This window comes from Astatotilapia calliptera, chromosome 12 (assembly GCF_900246225.1).
Source record: "Astatotilapia calliptera chromosome 12, fAstCal1.2, whole genome shotgun sequence".
NCBI lineage: Eukaryota > Metazoa > Chordata > Actinopteri > Cichliformes > Cichlidae > Astatotilapia > Astatotilapia calliptera.
Window position 1 is genome coordinate 10960651 of NC_039313.1, and position 17163 is coordinate 10977813.

Consider the following 17163-nt stretch of genomic DNA (forward strand, 5'->3'; position numbering starts at 1 on the left):
AGACTTGTTCCAATAATTCTGCCAGCTTCTTTCACCACCCACTGGAGTGCTTGCTGATCGGCCTTGGTGCAGCTGGGGAACCACACTAGAAATCCATACGTCAGAACGCTGCTGATGGCACAGTTGTAGAAGTTCAACATCAGAGATCTGGGAATGTGTGCGCTCCGCAGTCTCCTCAGGTAGTAGAGGCGCTGTTGGGCCTTCCGTACAACTGAGGTGATATGGTTGCCCCAGGACAGGTCCTCGGTCACAGTTACCCCCAAGAATTTAAAACTGCTCACCCTCTCCACCGCCTCACTGCCAATGAAGAGAGGCAGATGGTTGTTATGACCCCTCTTCCGGAAATCTACAATGATCTCCTTGGTCTTTTTGGTGTTTAAGACCAAGTTATTGTCGTGGCACCATGACTCTAGTTGTTGCACCTCTGTCCTATAGTTTGTCTCATCATTGTTGGATATAAGTCCGAGCACTGTAGTGTCATCTGCAAACTTAACAATGAGATTGGACGCACAGGAGGAAATACAGTCATGGGTGAAGAGAGTGTATAGCAGAGGGCTCAGAACACACCCCTGAGGGGCACCGGTGTTGACCACAAGGGTGGAAGAGGTGTTCTTACCCACTCTGACACTTTGTCTACGGTTAGTGAGGAAGTCCACAATCCAGTTGCACAGAGAGGAGTTAAGTCCCAGTTGGTGGAGTTTGGGACGGAGTTTGTATGGCCGGATGGTATTAAAAGCCGAGCTGTAGTCTACAAAGAGGAGCCGTGCATAGGTGTTCCTGTGTTCCAAGTGCTTCAGTAATGTGTGCAGCACTGTGGCGATCGCATCCTCGGTTGACCGGTTCTCCCTGTATGCAAACTGGTGCGAGTCCAGGGATGGTGGAAAAGCAGCTCTGATGTGTTTAATGACCAGTCTCTCCAGGCATTTGGCGGGAATGGGGGTGAGTGCCACAGGTCTGAAATCGTTCAGACATGTGACATTTGACTGTTTTGGGATGGGAACGATGGTTGCTGCTTTGAAACAGGATGGTACCAGTGAACAGGACAACGAGGTGTTATATATAGAGGTGAAGACATCCGCCAGGTCCGCAGCACAGTCTTTTAGCACCCGGCCCAGCACTCCATCCGGCCCGGCCGCCTTCCTGGTGTTAATGCTCCGGAACACACGCCTCAGCTCATGAGTGCTCAGGACCGGAGCAGGGTCGGTTGAGGGGAGAGGGGACAGGACAGGGTCGGTGTTCTCCCTGTCAAAACGGGCATAAAAGAGATTTAGATCCTCAGCCAGAGTAGAACTGTCGGCTGAGGGTGATGGTGTTCTTCTTTTGTAGTCCGTGATAGCCCTGATGCCCTCCCAGACCTGCCTTGGGTTTGTGTTGTTCTCAAACCTGGCCTCGATACGCCTCCTGTGCTGCTGCTTGGCAGTCTTGATGCCTCTTCTCAGGTTGGCCCTGGCAGCACTGTATGCCTCCTGGTCCCCGGATTTGAAAGCGTTGTTCCTTGTTCGAATAAGTTGTTGAACTCCGTGTGTCATCCAGGGTGGATTATTAGGGAACACACGGAATCGTTTCCAAGTTGTTACATTGTCCACACAGAAACAGATGTAGTCCAAGACAGTGGAGGTGTAACTGTCCAATGCGACACGATTGTCAGTGTCCTGCACCTTGAATACATCCCAGTCTGTGCAGTGGAAACAGTCCTGAAGCATCGGAATAGCATCCTGCGGCCATGTTCTCACGGTTTTGGTTGTAATCCCAGTGCTCTTGACTGTACACTGTGTTCATGTTTTCCTCTGAAACAATAAGTTCCGTTGGAGCAGTCTTTCAACGCCTCTCTCTGTCTCTCGCTAGCAAAGTTGACCCAGACAACAAAGTAAAGCTATTTTTGGCTACGAGCCCGTATTAGCCAGAGGTCCCTTTACTACGGTTCAGAGCCGCGGACCTGTTTTATATACGCACGGAATAGTTTTGTATGCGAGATCGCTGCTAAAAGTGCAGCGTTACCAAATGTCAACCTACTCTTACTCATTTTATATTAAGATTTAAACATCTAGTTGGTATTGGTATGGCGAGTAGCCTTTAGTAATAGTAACAAACCACACAGCAATAGTACATTCACGTAGTTGTAAAAAAGCATGATAATATATTAAGCAATCCAAAGTATTCAGAATACGTCACTCTCATTGAGTAACGTAACAGAATACATTACAATATACATTTTGGGGCATATATTCTGTAATCTGTAGTGGATTACATTTTATAGTTAACTAAAACTAAACTAAAAACTAAAACTAGATGTAATAAAAATCTTAGTTAACTAAATTAAAATAAATATTCGACTTTTGAAAAAACAAAACAAAAAAACAAACAATTCTGTGAACCTTTAAAACGAACTAAACTAGAGGAAATATCCTTTGATTAAGTGCTTGTTATTTTGGTAACACATTTTTATCAAAACTTGTCTGATGAGGCTTTGATGGACATATTTATTGAATCATTTGGACATCTACAAGACCGTGAGTCGATGCTTTAAAAAGTTCTTTGTTTTTGCAGTAATACCTGTATTAATTTTCTTAAATCTTGCATCTGACACATGCCCTCTATACAACAATAATTAATAAAGACTAAAACTAAAGCTGAAAGTACTAAAAAAACTAAAGTGAAACTTCACAGTTTCAAAAAACTACTAAAATGAGCCTACCTGCTCTGGAAAGTAACTGAAACTAAACTGAATTAAAGGCAAAAAGTCAAAACAAAATAAAAATTGAACACTAATAACAACTTAAAAACTATACTATCTCTGTGCTTTATCATCCAATAGAGCAACTTTAGGATGTGGTGAAACAGCAAATTCACATCATAAATGTGCAGCCGATATACCTGACGCAACTATTCCCAGCGCACCCCCACTATACGTTTAGGTTCGAGTTCAAGCATTATATACGAATCTCCACATACTCCTAAAGCTGGAAGCGATGGACATTAAAGAAATGTAAACTTAAAATGAAACAGTTTAATTCCACTGCTGACACTTGCTAGTTTAAAAAAAAACTCTTTCTGTGTGCACACTCCCTGACACTGCTAAAAACTTGCTACCCCCTAAATGTCACGCATAATAAATTCTTAAAATTAAAATGTTTTCTCTAGAACTGATTTTCCAAGCTGACATGCCAACAGAGTAACTGCCAAGGCCTCCTACGAAAAATACGGTGCCTGCCAGAACACATGGTGATGGTGACAAGATGATAGATAAATAAACGTCCACGAAAATTATGTTACCTACATAAAACGCATGCCTTCAAAGTCACTCACCCCCAACAGCCTCCGAAATAAAGGCGTGTGTGACCGTCTTTGCCATGTAGGAGAGGTGAAGTGTGGCAGCAAGAGAAGGACAGGGCACAATCAATGGGTCTTTCCTAGAATTGGAGAGGTGTGTACCAAAAGGAAAAATAATAAAAGGTAGAATGTATTATTGATGAGCAACAGCTCATCAGCATTTTTCTTTTATGACAGGAAACTGACTTGGATGGAGCAGCAGCTATGATGAGGTGAGGGGCGAGCAGAGACAGGGAGTAGTGGACAACCTCTGTCAAACTTCCCCCAAAGCCGACGTCTTTGTTCCTGAACAAAAGTTCCTCTGTGAGCCAAGCCACATCACGACACAGAACAGATGTACTTACACCCTGCGGAGGAGAGAAGAAGGAAAAATCTAATTCCAAAATCAGACATGAACATTAACCATCTGCTGACATTAGTTAGAGACTGGTGGGTATGACTCAGAAAATCACTGTCACACTCTACTACACTTGCATGAAAAAAAAACAATATGAGCCGCTTGGAGTGTTGATGGATCCTTAGAGGGGTAGCAGCAGATTTTAACACTCACAGCAGCAAGAGGAAACTTGTTTGCATCTACACAGGGGCTGACAAACGAACCTTGCGATGTTTGTACAGCAGAAGACTGGACATAAGACTGGTGGGCATCACAGCCATGCAGGAAGTTGCAGCTAGACGCACACATACACACAAACACACACACAGATTATGCAGCACAATTTGCATACCATTATAGACTCATTTACTATTCAGCAAGGAAGATAATCCTGTACTTACAGAAGATGAGGTGGAGGATGATGGCAATGCTGAGGTTTCTCTCCGACCGACTTGGCTCTTGAAGTTCAGATGCATAATAAGAAGACGGCAGGAGCCACGACACTCTCCTCTGCCCGAATGCACTGCCAGCGCTTCAAAGAAAAAAAGGGGGAGTGAAAAGAGAAGAATACCGGCATAAATTTAGATTTTCATTTATTTATCTTATATAGAAGAGATGATGCCATAGAAAGAGAGACAGAAGGATGTGGCGCTCAAAGTGTTCTATGTAAAGAGAGCTGGTCTCTTGTCCCCGATGGCAAAGAGACAAATAACAACTGAAATGGGAAAACTGATGAGCAAAACAGCTTGTTGTGCTGACACAGTAGATGTTCACACCAGTTTCAACAGTTTGGTGGTACATCGTACTTTCGTTTTCCACACTGTATCTTTAACTGAATTAAAAGGGATGTTGTTGTAACTTCGTGCAATCGTAGCAGAAGTATAATCTGCATGGAAAAAGAAGAGAAACTTTGGAAACACTTTTTCCGATGTGTTTCCGATCCACTGAAATTAATGCTAAGGATCCCAATTGACATATTTATTTCATCATGTTACATCCCCCAGGAGGATGTCTCTTCTCCCTACTAACCCTTTGTTTTGTACTAATAGTAACAGTAAAAATGAGTCCAGAGAATCCATGGACGACAGGGTAGTCTCATATTAAACAATGGCATCACATCCTTTTTCCAGGCCAGATCTGCAAGCCTCAACTTCATCCGACGAGAGAGACACCCAGGTAGTTACATGGGTCTCTTTCCTATACTGCTAGAATAGGAAAGGCTTATCTTTTAAGGCTTCAAATGGAATCATAATTGTCCCAACTTGCAGTGACTGATTAGAAGTTTTATTATTGATCCACATGCTCAATATCCCAGCAGGCAAGTCCTTGCAGCAAGATGTAGAGCATGCTTAAAAATTACTTTATACTACTGGACATGGGGGGCAGCTCCACAAACAATGAAAATAAGATCTTACAGAAGACTGACATTTAGCATAATACTTGGACAAGGCTGGATTCCCTCAGGAACAATGTACAGCCTGTGTAAAATCTTGAATTGCCTCTCCCAAGCAGAGTTAAAGACCAGGACACTGGAGAGCTGCACAGGCCATAGAGGCCACTCCAGGCCTCCGGCTCTATAGTAACCAGGTCAGATTCCAATCTGCCTTTTACTTTGTCAGCATTATCTACATGGAGGCTCAAGAGGATCTTATAAAGCCTCTTGGTAAAATATTTAAGTTGTATATTATATGGGAGAAATGGTGAGACCTCCAGTGAAATTTATAATGCCTACTTATCAAAGGTACTTTAACTGGCTGTAACAAAGCCTTCTCAGCTTTGGGGAAAATAAAGTACAACTTTACTTTTCTTATTTTGATGAAGATTAGGCAGCCTAGTAAGTATAAATGAGCTCACAGACATTACTAAAGGTCTAAGTATATAAATTTTTACCACATGTGACTGCAGTGGGGTATTTATAATTATCTAGTATATTTCTTTTTCTTTAACATTTTTTAGAGGTATTACATTATAGAACTGGAAACGTTATTTATTTAATTTATAGCTAAAAAAATGAAACTATTGTAAAGTGAAGAAAAAAATAATCTCTTAGATTAGGTCTACACAATAGCTATAAAGCTTTCAGACGCTTTGAAACCAAAACCCGGCATGTGTTTGTAAAGATCAATCATATTTTAAGCAATCTGCATTGACAGCAAATAAACCAAATATAACAGACTAATGGCTTAACAAATAAAATAGTAAAAGTAAAACAAATTGAACACTTTCAGTTTAATTTTGACTCAAATCTAGCTGCAGATCAAATGCACTGGTAAACCAGGAGGGTTGGTGGTGAAAGTAAACAAATCTGCCCACGAACTGTTACATGTTCTAAATAAACATGAGACATTTACGCGTGTACACCCATGCAAACCACCGCTCTCGAGAGGACAAATCGGCTCTGTCGTTTTTTTTTGTCAAAGCCACATGGAGTCACTGGGGACGGGCAAAAGTGCTGCATGCTGTTCTGCAGCAGCCTTTCACGATTCGCTCTTTGTATTCCATATAAGAGCCATCTCACATTAAAACATGGGGTTGCTTTTATTGTGAAGCAGGCTCTGCACTTAGTATGCGATAGTTTATCTAGCGTACAAAATGAGATGATGACCATTCCTGGCCTTTTTTCTAGCCATCCATCCATCCGTTATTTGTTGCTTATCCAATTCAGGATCCCAGGGGGGCTGGAGTCTATCCCAGCTGTCACAGGTCCAGAGTCGGGGGTAGCCCCTCGTCAGGTCGCCAGTCCATCACAGGGCCAACATGGAGACAGATAATCACACACTGTCACATTCATGGCAAGTACTGACCCAACAGATATCAGGTGACCTTACGTGCATGGACTGTGAGAGGAAACCGGAGAACCCAGAGAGAACTCATGTAGACACAGTGAGAACATGTGTCTGCATGTAAACACAGCTAAATTCAAACCCAGGATCCTCTTGCTGTGAAATGACAGTGCTAACCACTCCACAAAAAACAACTATGTTAATTACTATAATTTATAATTAATATACTTAATGTTGTAAATGGAAAAATACTGAGAGACGCCATAAACAGCAGCACTAGCTGTTCCTTTCTATTTGTGCTCAATGAGTCTTTGGAGGTGTATTAAACCACAACTGCAATTATCACAGCAAACAAAGCACTCATTAAACAAGGAATGAAACTGAAATGATTATAACTTTAAAGAGTAATAACATAGTCTCTGAACTAAAAAGATCCTGTATTGGCCGTCAGCGATTTGAATGTGTTGAAGTGAAGTGGACTCATTGTCCGGGGAGTTGTGTAAGAAATCATGTGAATCAGTCTCGATATTATTTGCTCCAGTTGAAAAAAAATTTCAACAGCCTTATCTAATTATATTGAATAATTTCATTACATAATTATATTACATAATAATAATTTCACTTACCCAAAAAATAGATAAATAAATGCATCACAAATTCAAGCTAACTCTAAAAGTGTTCAGTAAGAGTTCAGTGGATCACTTCACACTACATTTGTGCCTATAACGAGCAATAATGTTTTTCAGCTGTTTATCTGATGCTGTGTTAAAAGTGGTGTAGCACTGATGCATTCTGGTTCTATATTATTTTTAAGAGAAGATATCAAAACATTTTAGACAGAAATTGTTCATTTCAACTAAGAAAAGTTACAAAGTGTGTGCACTTTTGTAAACAGTGTCAGTCATATAGTCACTTATCCATCTCACCATCCATTATAAATCACAGGTTACTGTAATGTGTGAAATATAGAAAGAAAGTTCTACATTTTATTGTCATCGGTTGGCTGTAGTGCCCAAAATAATGAGAATTAAAATCCACTGAGAAGTCAATGAGGCAAACAGTCACAATTACCTATTTTCAGTAGACTGGACATGCGACCTCACCTGTATCCAGACAGCTTACACCAAGCTTCCAAAAAACAACAACAACTGTGTTTTAGAAGCTAACAAGCTAATGTTAGGCTTGGCATTCCCTCTGATAAACAGTTTAAATTCTAGTGTCTGAGTCTAACAATTTTAGATCTACTACAATGAAAGTTTTTCTACTGCCAGCTAGCAGCCGCTAACAGAGGCTAACACCAACTAACAGCAGCAAAAACAACACAGTTTACTAACAGAAAGGTTCAGGATATCCTGACCAACTCACCTCGCTATCATTGTCATTGGACAGGCATGAGCTTCGCTGATTCATTTACTTGTTTCATTGAATTCAGTTCATTCATTGACATCTAGAGATGAAATCTTAAACACTGTATCTTTAAACCTTATTATGAGCTACATGGAAAAACTGAAGAAAAAAAAGAGAATCTCCAAAGGTGCATCATGCTGCCCAGAATCTGTTGATGATAGAATCCCTATATACAAGTACATAGGTCATATCTGTGAAGGCACCCTTAATGCTTGATGATATACTGCAAACCATTGAAAAATTAAGTGCACTGTCAAAACAAAACTGCTGAGCAGTTTATATCCTGTCTTGCACAAGATCAGGAAAACATTTTGTTTGTTTTAGAGTTGTCTGTCTCTTCAGCTCTTACATATTGTAGTTAAAGGGTGAGCCAATGCTCCTTCCCAAATGTGGTTGCATTCAAATCAAAACATGCAAATACATACACTAAAATGTCTAAGCTTCAGTATCTGATACAGTGTGTTTGTAGCATTCTGAATTAAATATATGTTAATATAACGGTTAAATGATATGCAAATGCTCTAAAGCTGAAACCTCAGCAGCTAGGGAAAAACAGAGTGCAGCAGAAGCACTGAGCAGCGCCCAAGCATGTTTATGATGTAGGCGCAGAGAGTTGAAGTTGCTCACATGCAGATGACAATCCAATCTAACTACCCATCTCTACTCCTCTCTTTTTCTATCGCTTGGCTGTTTTTTCCTCCATCCCTCTCATAAGAATTAAATGTATGATGGGAGAAGCCACTCTGCTCGTCAGAAGCCAAGCAGAGATTGAGCGGGGATGTTATTTTCTTTCCGTTATCTTTTTTTCACTGGCAGACTGTGTAATGTTGATGGTAATTGGACCGAGGCTAAGAGGATGAAAACTCTCATCAGTGCTTGCATCATATCTGTGCCAGATTTAAGGTTTAGAGAAAAGTTCTTCAAAGTTTAGGAGAAAACAACTTTTCAATTTCACAGATCCAGATAAAACACAATGCAGTTCCACTGTGGTTTGTTCATATGCAGTATTAATGTTCACTCACGCATACAGGCATGTATGCAGAAGCTTTGATTACCGGTTGTTGAGGATAACAGGAAGCAACAGGTCCTGTAGAGGGAGCCATTCATCTACTCTGCACCTGCCTGATTCGCACATCTCCTACACACAAACACACGCACACAGGATCGTTTACACACGCATGCACATGCAAAGAGCTTTAAATTTGCATCTTTAAATTATTTAAAACTAATGCTCTTGTTAACTGGGTTCATAAAACTGCACAAAGTCTCCATTAGTAACTCCATTTCCAGTTTATTAGGTATATCTAGCTAAAACTAATATATAGTGATACAGTGTATCCTGCAAATTTCCTACTGAAAAGCAATAATGCCAACCAAAGAGGCATTTAACTTATTATCTTTCTTGTGGTGTGCTGAATTACACTCACTCTCTCTAGTCTCAACGTGCAGAAAACAGAGGGCATAAATGTAGAAATTGATTTATTATTTACTTAATATAATATGCTATAAATGAGATTTTACAGCTCAAAGGAAATTTTAACTAAGACTAATTTAAAATGAAATAATTTCAAAACTCATTTGTGAAGGTAATTTAATTATTACAATGTGAAAAGTGTGATTTATGACAAAGCTTTCTGTTTACTGGCACAAGAGTGTATAAATCCCACAAAGCGTAACGAGACAATATTCTCAGCTCTTTTCAACAAAAACATGTCTGCCTTTCTTTCTTTCCACTAGGACAACATGACTGTTTGTTTAACCACTGTTAAAACACTCAGAACTCATGCTCAAAGTAAACACCAGTACGGCTGAATGGGGTTTTTAATGACATGGGCTTCCTGCTGCGTACCTTGACAGAAAAGGGCTGGGCGAGGTGAATCCTCACACTTCCTTCTGGCCTCCAACAGAAAAGGCACCACAACCACTGGAAGATAGATCTCAACCCAACCTATGAAGATATGTAAAATACACACACACAGATATATATCTTGACATATTTACATTTAGGAGGACATGTGAACAGCAATACCACTAATGAGCAGGATCTATAACGAGTACTAAGATAAACAGCTGCCCTCATAGTGTACTTAGGAGTACAGGAACTGTGTGTACAGCACTGTGTGTCTACAGTGTGTGAATGACAGAGCAGAAATGATGGGGCAAGGACCTTATTATTGCAATTAACCAAAAGCAACACCCACTCTCCGGTATCATCTCAAAGTGCAGATAACAAAGGGCGTTATTAATGGAGACTAATAATCATCACAGCTGCCTTGAAAAAAAATAAAATGCAAACCTCAACTCAACGACCAAAGCTGCCCAGTGAGAAATTAGAGAGCAAAGTTGTGAAAGCTCTCGAAGTTGGAGAGTCATCACTGACAACTTTGGGTTTTTTCTCGAGACCACAAGTTTCATTCTGTGAGCACCTCTTTAGACAAAAATCTGAGAAACTTGTGCCGTCAACACACAACACAGATATCCTGATCACAGGACTGTAACTACAAAATCTTATTTTTAATGGACTCAATATTCTTTGTCTTTCTTCTGTTTGAGTAGACAATTCTCTTTTCCTATTTTTCTAACTACAGCTATTTTGGGGGTTCTTGGGGGTTTAGGCTGTATTTGCTTACATTTGAGTGAACTTGCCCGTGTCTGCTTATTATCTATTAGCAGTTCCTGTTTTCAAAGTAAACATACATACAGCTATGCTTGGATGTAATAACGGAACCAAGTTAACACTGTACAAAATAAAGTGAATTTTAGGTAAATTCATACAGTCATCACACTATTAAAGCATTATTTTTTTCTCCGATGTAGTGACACTGTATCTGTGTGTGAAAGGTCTTTGTGTTCACATTCACTCAGTTGCATCTTAAAAAGTGTTTGCATGTTGATCGCCTCCATGAGCTGTATGTCAAAGTAACTGCTGTCGCTCCAACTGTTTGTCGTGTTGATAAGTGAGCCAAAAAAAATGGCACAGACTGCAATAACTAATTTCCTGTTGTTTTTATAACACTGACAAGCACCTGTTCCTTTCACCATATGCAGTATTTCTGCCTCATGTTCTTTCTCCTTTTTGCAGTTTGAAAACAAAGCACTAAAGCAAACCTGTTCACTTGTTCCTGAGGACAGAACAGTTACAGATGGATCCTATTAAGTGTGTGCGTGCGCTTGCAAGTGTTTGTTTACACACATCCACCTGAATGTAGGTCTTGGGTACACAATCGTACGAGATGCCCACGGGGACCAGACTGACGTCGGGGACAGATCCCTCTTTGATGAGCTGCCTGATGCGAGCCAGCCACTGGCCACCCAGGCCAGACCTCTCTGACACACCAATACTTATTGCCTGGCCCTCATGTAGCAGCTCACGTACCAGCTGAGGAGAGAAAGATGGCAAAGACAGAGGTGTGAAAAATCCTGGGAGTCAGAGAACAATTAACATAAACGCCTACAATGCATTTTGAAAAGACACATAAGCAATAATGCAAACCAGAAGATGGAGGAAACATTAAAAAAAAGTCCAGAGGCAGAATGTGGAGGAAAGTCAAGTCAAAATGCAGGAAGCAGGCAGGATAAAGAGCAGAGATAAAGCGGGACTGTGGGGGACACTTAATGACATTCAGAGATACTTCCCTCACCCCAAATCCTGTTTCCCCCTTACAGACAACAGAAATTCAATTACCATTGAACAGCAGCTAAACAGGCCTACACTCAATAAACAATAAAGGTCTATTAACACTGAAATACAAGCAATAAACAAGCCTGCCTTCTCACGCAAAACAAATATGCTTTCTCACTTGAAGCGCAACTGAAAACAAACAAAGTAATAAAACATCTCACAGCATCAATTCATAAACAGGCTGTTTATGTTTCACTTTAGCTATAGTCTCTGTATACCGACGTCAGACTGAGCTGTTTTATTGAACTGTATAACACAATATTGATCTTAGTAAAGACAGTAGCGCCTTTAAATGAAATGTGGCTTTAGGTAAACTGATACAGATCACAAAGCGGCTGGCTCCTTAGATATAAACAGATATTAAGAATAAATAGATGCTGATGATTACTGGTAAAAAAATAAAATAACTGAGGCACTTAGACAGGCACTTGAGGAAACCATAAAAGATGCAAGATGTGGGAGAAAACAATACACACCACGAATATCTCCCAGATAACCGACCTGTCAAGCTCCTGATTTAAACTACCAATGCTCTTCATATTTCCCCACCCTCGTTCTTATGGCTTTGTCACTCTAGCCAACTTCCAGAGCTGCAATATCTTTAGCAAAGACTGAAGCTACTTTGTAATTCTGAGAATGAATGGAAAGTAGGATGAGATGGTAGGGTGGCAGGCTGCATTCTGATTGGGGAGCTGACTGTGATAACAATCCGCCATGTAGTGCAATGAAAAGTCCCTGCGTGTCTGTGAGTATGAATTTAAATGAATGCACATACACTAAGCAGCAAAATTACAAAGATGGGAATTTTTGTTTACCTTCTAATTTTATATAATTACCTGCTGTCTAGGATTTATTTTTCAACAAAATGCATTAGCAACATGATTTCGAATTCAGGGCTCAGTGTGCCATTTTAACTTTCACATACAGCACTAATGAGGAATTTGTACCAGGAGAACTTTTTTATGACTTGTGGCACAGAAAAATTTGTGCCTCTAACCTCAATTAGTAGTTGCCCATAAAACTGGACATTTGCATATTGTGACCCAAGTGGTAAACTGTCCTGATGCTGGTGTGCTGCAGAAGTAACCTAAACAGAATCTGTTTAAATTCACACTGACTGGTCACTTTATTAGGTATAACTGTTCAACTGCTTTTTAATGCAATTATCTATATCAACCAGTCGCATGCTAGCAAATCAATGCATTTAGGCATGTAGACATAGCCGAGATGATCCTGGCCATGTCTACATGATACATTATGATACAATGGAAGATTACTGAAAGCACAACACGTCAAAGCTCCAAGCAGATGTGCTACAGAAGAATTCTGTCAGCTAAGAACAGGAATAATTCTCAGCCAAAATTGGGCAATAGAAGATTGGAAAAACACTGCCTGATCTGATGAGTTCTGATTTCTGCTGCGGTTCGGTCAGAATTTGGTGTAAAGAGCACAAAGGAATGGATCCATCCTCCCTGCTATCAACAGTTCAGGATGATGGTGATGGTGTAATGACGTGGGGGATATTGTTAACAAACTTTGTGTCCTTTAGGACCAATTTGTCATTGTGTAAATGCTGACCATGTCAATCCCTTTATGACCACAGGGTACCCAACATCTGATCCTTTCAAGTTGCCACTAAGTGAATATGCTGTTACACTGATGGATTCTTGTATCAAACATGAACAAAGTTTCAAATAATGTGATCAGTGTGAGCCAAAAGCTCAAACTTTAGAGTGCTCTAAATGCTCAGGTTCAGACAGTTCATACCACTCTCGGATCTGTATGACATCAAAGAGAGGGAAAATTCTTAATATAGCGACACAGAAGAAAGCTGATTTAAAGGGTGAAGGGTGGACAACTTGTTTCAATCACCAGAGGAGATGTATCAATACCCATCGTAAGATAAATAAGACTCAGCTGTAAATCATACAGATCTTCTCCAGTTGAGTCTAAGAATAAAACATATGGAGCTGGAAAAGAGCAAAAAAGGTCCCCTTTAATTACACTGGGTTAGACTACAAACAGGCAATATTTGCCCAAGTTAGAAAAAAATGGGTAGAAAATTAAAAATCTCAGCAGCTATTTCATGGTCTGCTATGACATTTAGGGAACACAAATGTCAGTATCTCCCTTTTTTATGTGCTAGAATGAGGTTTGCATCTGTTTACTTTAACACTATGCCAGCTCATGTGTGGCACAGCTTGTGCCTGTTAATGTCCTGATGTTTCCATTTAACTTAAATAAAGCCTCTCAGAACCACTGCAATTGCTTGTTAAAGCAGTCAAGCGGAAGTTTGATGTCTGATATAAGGACCAATTTCTTTTCCTTAAAATAAAGTATGAAAATCACCAGACCTAGGAACTCTTATATACTAACCCTTCTTATTTCTAACTTACAGCAGTCATGACAGACTGGTACAACGTGTCCATCTCAGCATCGTCCTCAGTAGGTGCAGAGGGTGGCAGGAGGACTACACCTACTTTCTGCAGGATGGATCTGCAGGATAAACAAAGCATAGCATAACTCAAACACTAGTTTAATCAAAGAAAATGTGCATAAAGTCATTCATGCACATTTTCACTGTTTGAAATAAAACTGCCCAGCTCAAAAATAGTAGCGTGAATAAAAGTGATAAACACAGCACCCTATTTAGTTTGTGTGTATGAATGTACCTTAGGGAGGCGTTCTTAATTTGGAGAGGACAAACAGTGTACGGGACTCTGAGGCTGTGATAGAAGAGCACGAGAGGGATGAGAGCGCAGTCCACGGCGCTCTGACGCACGTACACATAAACCAGCAGAGATCCCTGAATTAGAGAACAGAAGCAGCTTCTGATAAACAAAATTCCTCACATTGTAATTCATTACATCAAACAAACACGGATTGTGCAGAGGTGACGCACAGATTAAGGAGCGAATCCGTGACCTTAGATTAAATCTGCTTTTGATCAAGCCACACAAAGGAAACAGGAAGGAATGAAGAAAAATTTATTTTATGTTTTAAAACTAGCAAAGACACAGTGAAAAATGTGTGAGGTCAACATTCAAGTATTTAAAGATGCAGCCACAGTTCAAGTATAGGTGGTGAGTATGCCTGAATGGCTGGATTGATTGTAGAAGTTGACAGCGCAACTTTGTTTTTTTCCCCAGTGTCAACAACAGCTCTATTATTTGCTTTGTGGTCCCTTATCTTTCGAGTAGCATTAGTGATTTTTTCCATTATGGACATGGAAATGAAGAGCTACTATCGCAAACTCAATTATATATCGAGTGAAGTCAAAGCAGAGAGATAAAACACGATGGCACTTCTGTGCATGCGATATTGTCGCTACAGCAAAAAGCGCTTTGCAATAAAAGAATTAAAACACATAAGCAGCCTGAGCATTGGTAGTCTTCATAAACTCATGATAAAAGATATGTTATTCTTTTTTATTTGCTTTTTTAATATAGTGAAAGACACAATAACTGGGTTACACATGAAATTATTTTATATGAATTTGGTTGTAACTACAGCCAGTATGCAGTGGTTCAAACGGTTCAGTGAGGTCACACTGTAACCCAACTTGCCTCAATAACGCAGAAAATGAGAGATTTTCAGGTTTGTCATGAAACAATTTATGGATGAATAAATTGGTAAAGATTTAGACAATGGGACTAAACAAGATTTAAATTGATTTTGTACACAGTTCTTCCAGAGATAACCCTCGATATATCCTGACAATTACACTGCTCAAAAATATTAAAGAAACACTTGATCATCACTGTTTAATACAAAGTCATAAACACAAATCTGAATCCATTTCACCTCCACTGGAGAGGCAATGACAAGGCAACCCTCAGAAAGGGAGGGGGGGCTCGTCTTATTGCTGCTGTCTAATTTTTCTCTAGTTTTGCTTTTCACTGGTCTCCTTGTCACTACTTCTACCTGCAAACCAATTAGGTGTCACAGGTAGTTGAGCTCCTCAGTAATGGTACATCCAATGTGGTTTACTGTGTCTCCCAACATCAGTCTGTAGAGTGTGAAGGAGATACCAGGACACAGGTACAAGAAAAATATCACTGCAGCCCTGAAAAAAATCATCTCCAGTGGGTTACTTATGAGCATGTTTCTGACCAAACTGACCAAAAGACAATGTTAAGCTGCCTGCAATATATCATTCAGCAAGACTGGTTTGGCAATGGGTCAGTGATGGTCTGGGATGGTATTATCTTTGGAGGGTCACACAAACCTCCAGGTGTCAGCCAATAGTACCAAGATGAAATTATGAAAATCTCAGAGCCACTTCCACTTCATGCTCGTGCAGCTCCTCCTGCTGCAACACAATGCCCTTGGACAAATGGTGTAGTTAGTGCTTGAATGACAAAAGCACTCATACTACTGAGGGGTTCTCAGGCTCTTCATACCTGAATCCAGTTGAGAAGCTCTGGCACAGAAATAGCACCATAGGCTATTCAGATCCAAATCTGGGAAGAAATCCCCAAAACAACATCTGCTGTCTTATCAGGAGAAGTCCAGATGTTGTTGGATTTAATGGACTGATTCTTATATAGCACTTTTCTGCTCTCCCGGAGCACTCAAAGAACTTTATACAACACACCTCATTCACCCATTAAGACCTATTCACACAAGCACTTCTTTTCTCTATGCTTAAATGCTTCCTATCTAACATTCACACACATTAATACTTTGATGGACGCATCAGAGAGGAACTTGGTGTTAGTATCTTGCCCAAGAATATTTGGCATGCAGGCTGGAGCAGCCAGGGATCGAACCACCGACCTTACTCCTGAGCTACACCCACCCTAATGTGCATACAGACACATGGGTGTCAAAAAAATAACTGAGCCATCTGAAGATGCAAGTCACATCAAATCAAATCAAATCAAATCAAATCACTTTTATTGTCACATCACATGTGCAGGCACAATGGCACAGCACATGTGAGTGAAATTCTTGTGTGCGAGCCCCACAAGCAACAGAGATGTGCAAACACAACAACACAAACGAGCAAAATACAAGAATGGCCAACCTGAAACTAATAAATATATGTACAATATATAATAGTGTATGCATTTCTGGATGTGTATACTAAATATTTTCCTACGTGTGTGTGTGTGTGTGTGTGTGTGTGTGTGTGTGTGTGTGTGTGTGTGTGTGTGTGTATACACATTTTTACAAATTAAATAGTAAAAAAAATAAAATAAAATAATAATAATAATAATAATAATAATAATAATAATAATAATAATATATATAAAATATACAGAGTTGAATATGTGCAAAACAAGTGGCATTTATATACAGTGTGGAGTGCATAATGTTGAAGTTCCAGTAGTGAAGCTGAGGTGTCTATGACGTGTTCAGCAGTCTGATGGCCTGGTGGAAGAAGCTGTCTCTCAGTCTGCTGGTACGGGACCGGATGCTGCAGAACCTCCTTCCTGATGGAAGCAGTCTGAACAGTTTATGGCTGGGGTGACTGGAGTCCTTGATGATCCTCCCCGCTTTCCTCAGGCAGCGCTTCCTGTAGATGTCTTGGAGGGAGGGAAGCTCACCTCCAATTATCCGTTCAGAGCACCGCACTACTC

The 17163-nt window shown here is 40.2% G+C and overlaps 1 protein-coding gene across 11 annotated transcripts in view; it reads right to left on the reverse strand.

Annotated features, from left to right (window-relative positions):
• Positions 1–17163, reverse strand: part of gpat2 (glycerol-3-phosphate acyltransferase 2, mitochondrial) — a 184977-nt gene that overhangs the window by 19413 nt on the left and 148401 nt on the right. For 10 of the 11 annotated variants that reach the window (XM_026187658.1, XM_026187665.1, XM_026187655.1 and 7 more), the window contains 9 exons: positions 14251–14384; positions 13975–14074; positions 11090–11275; positions 9746–9844; positions 8952–9034; positions 4108–4238; positions 3931–4001; positions 3517–3677; positions 3307–3410 (listed from right to left, as the gene is read on the reverse strand). In XM_026187658.1, coding sequence (XP_026043443.1) covers positions 3307–3410; positions 3517–3677; positions 3931–4001; positions 4108–4238; positions 8952–9034; positions 9746–9844; positions 11090–11275; positions 13975–14074; positions 14251–14384 — 1069 coding nt within the window. The remainder of the gene's footprint in view (positions 1–3306; positions 3411–3516; positions 3678–3930; positions 4002–4107; positions 4239–8951; positions 9035–9745; positions 9845–11089; positions 11276–13974; positions 14075–14250; positions 14385–17163) is intronic. The other variant, XM_026187664.1, reaches the window with a different exon arrangement.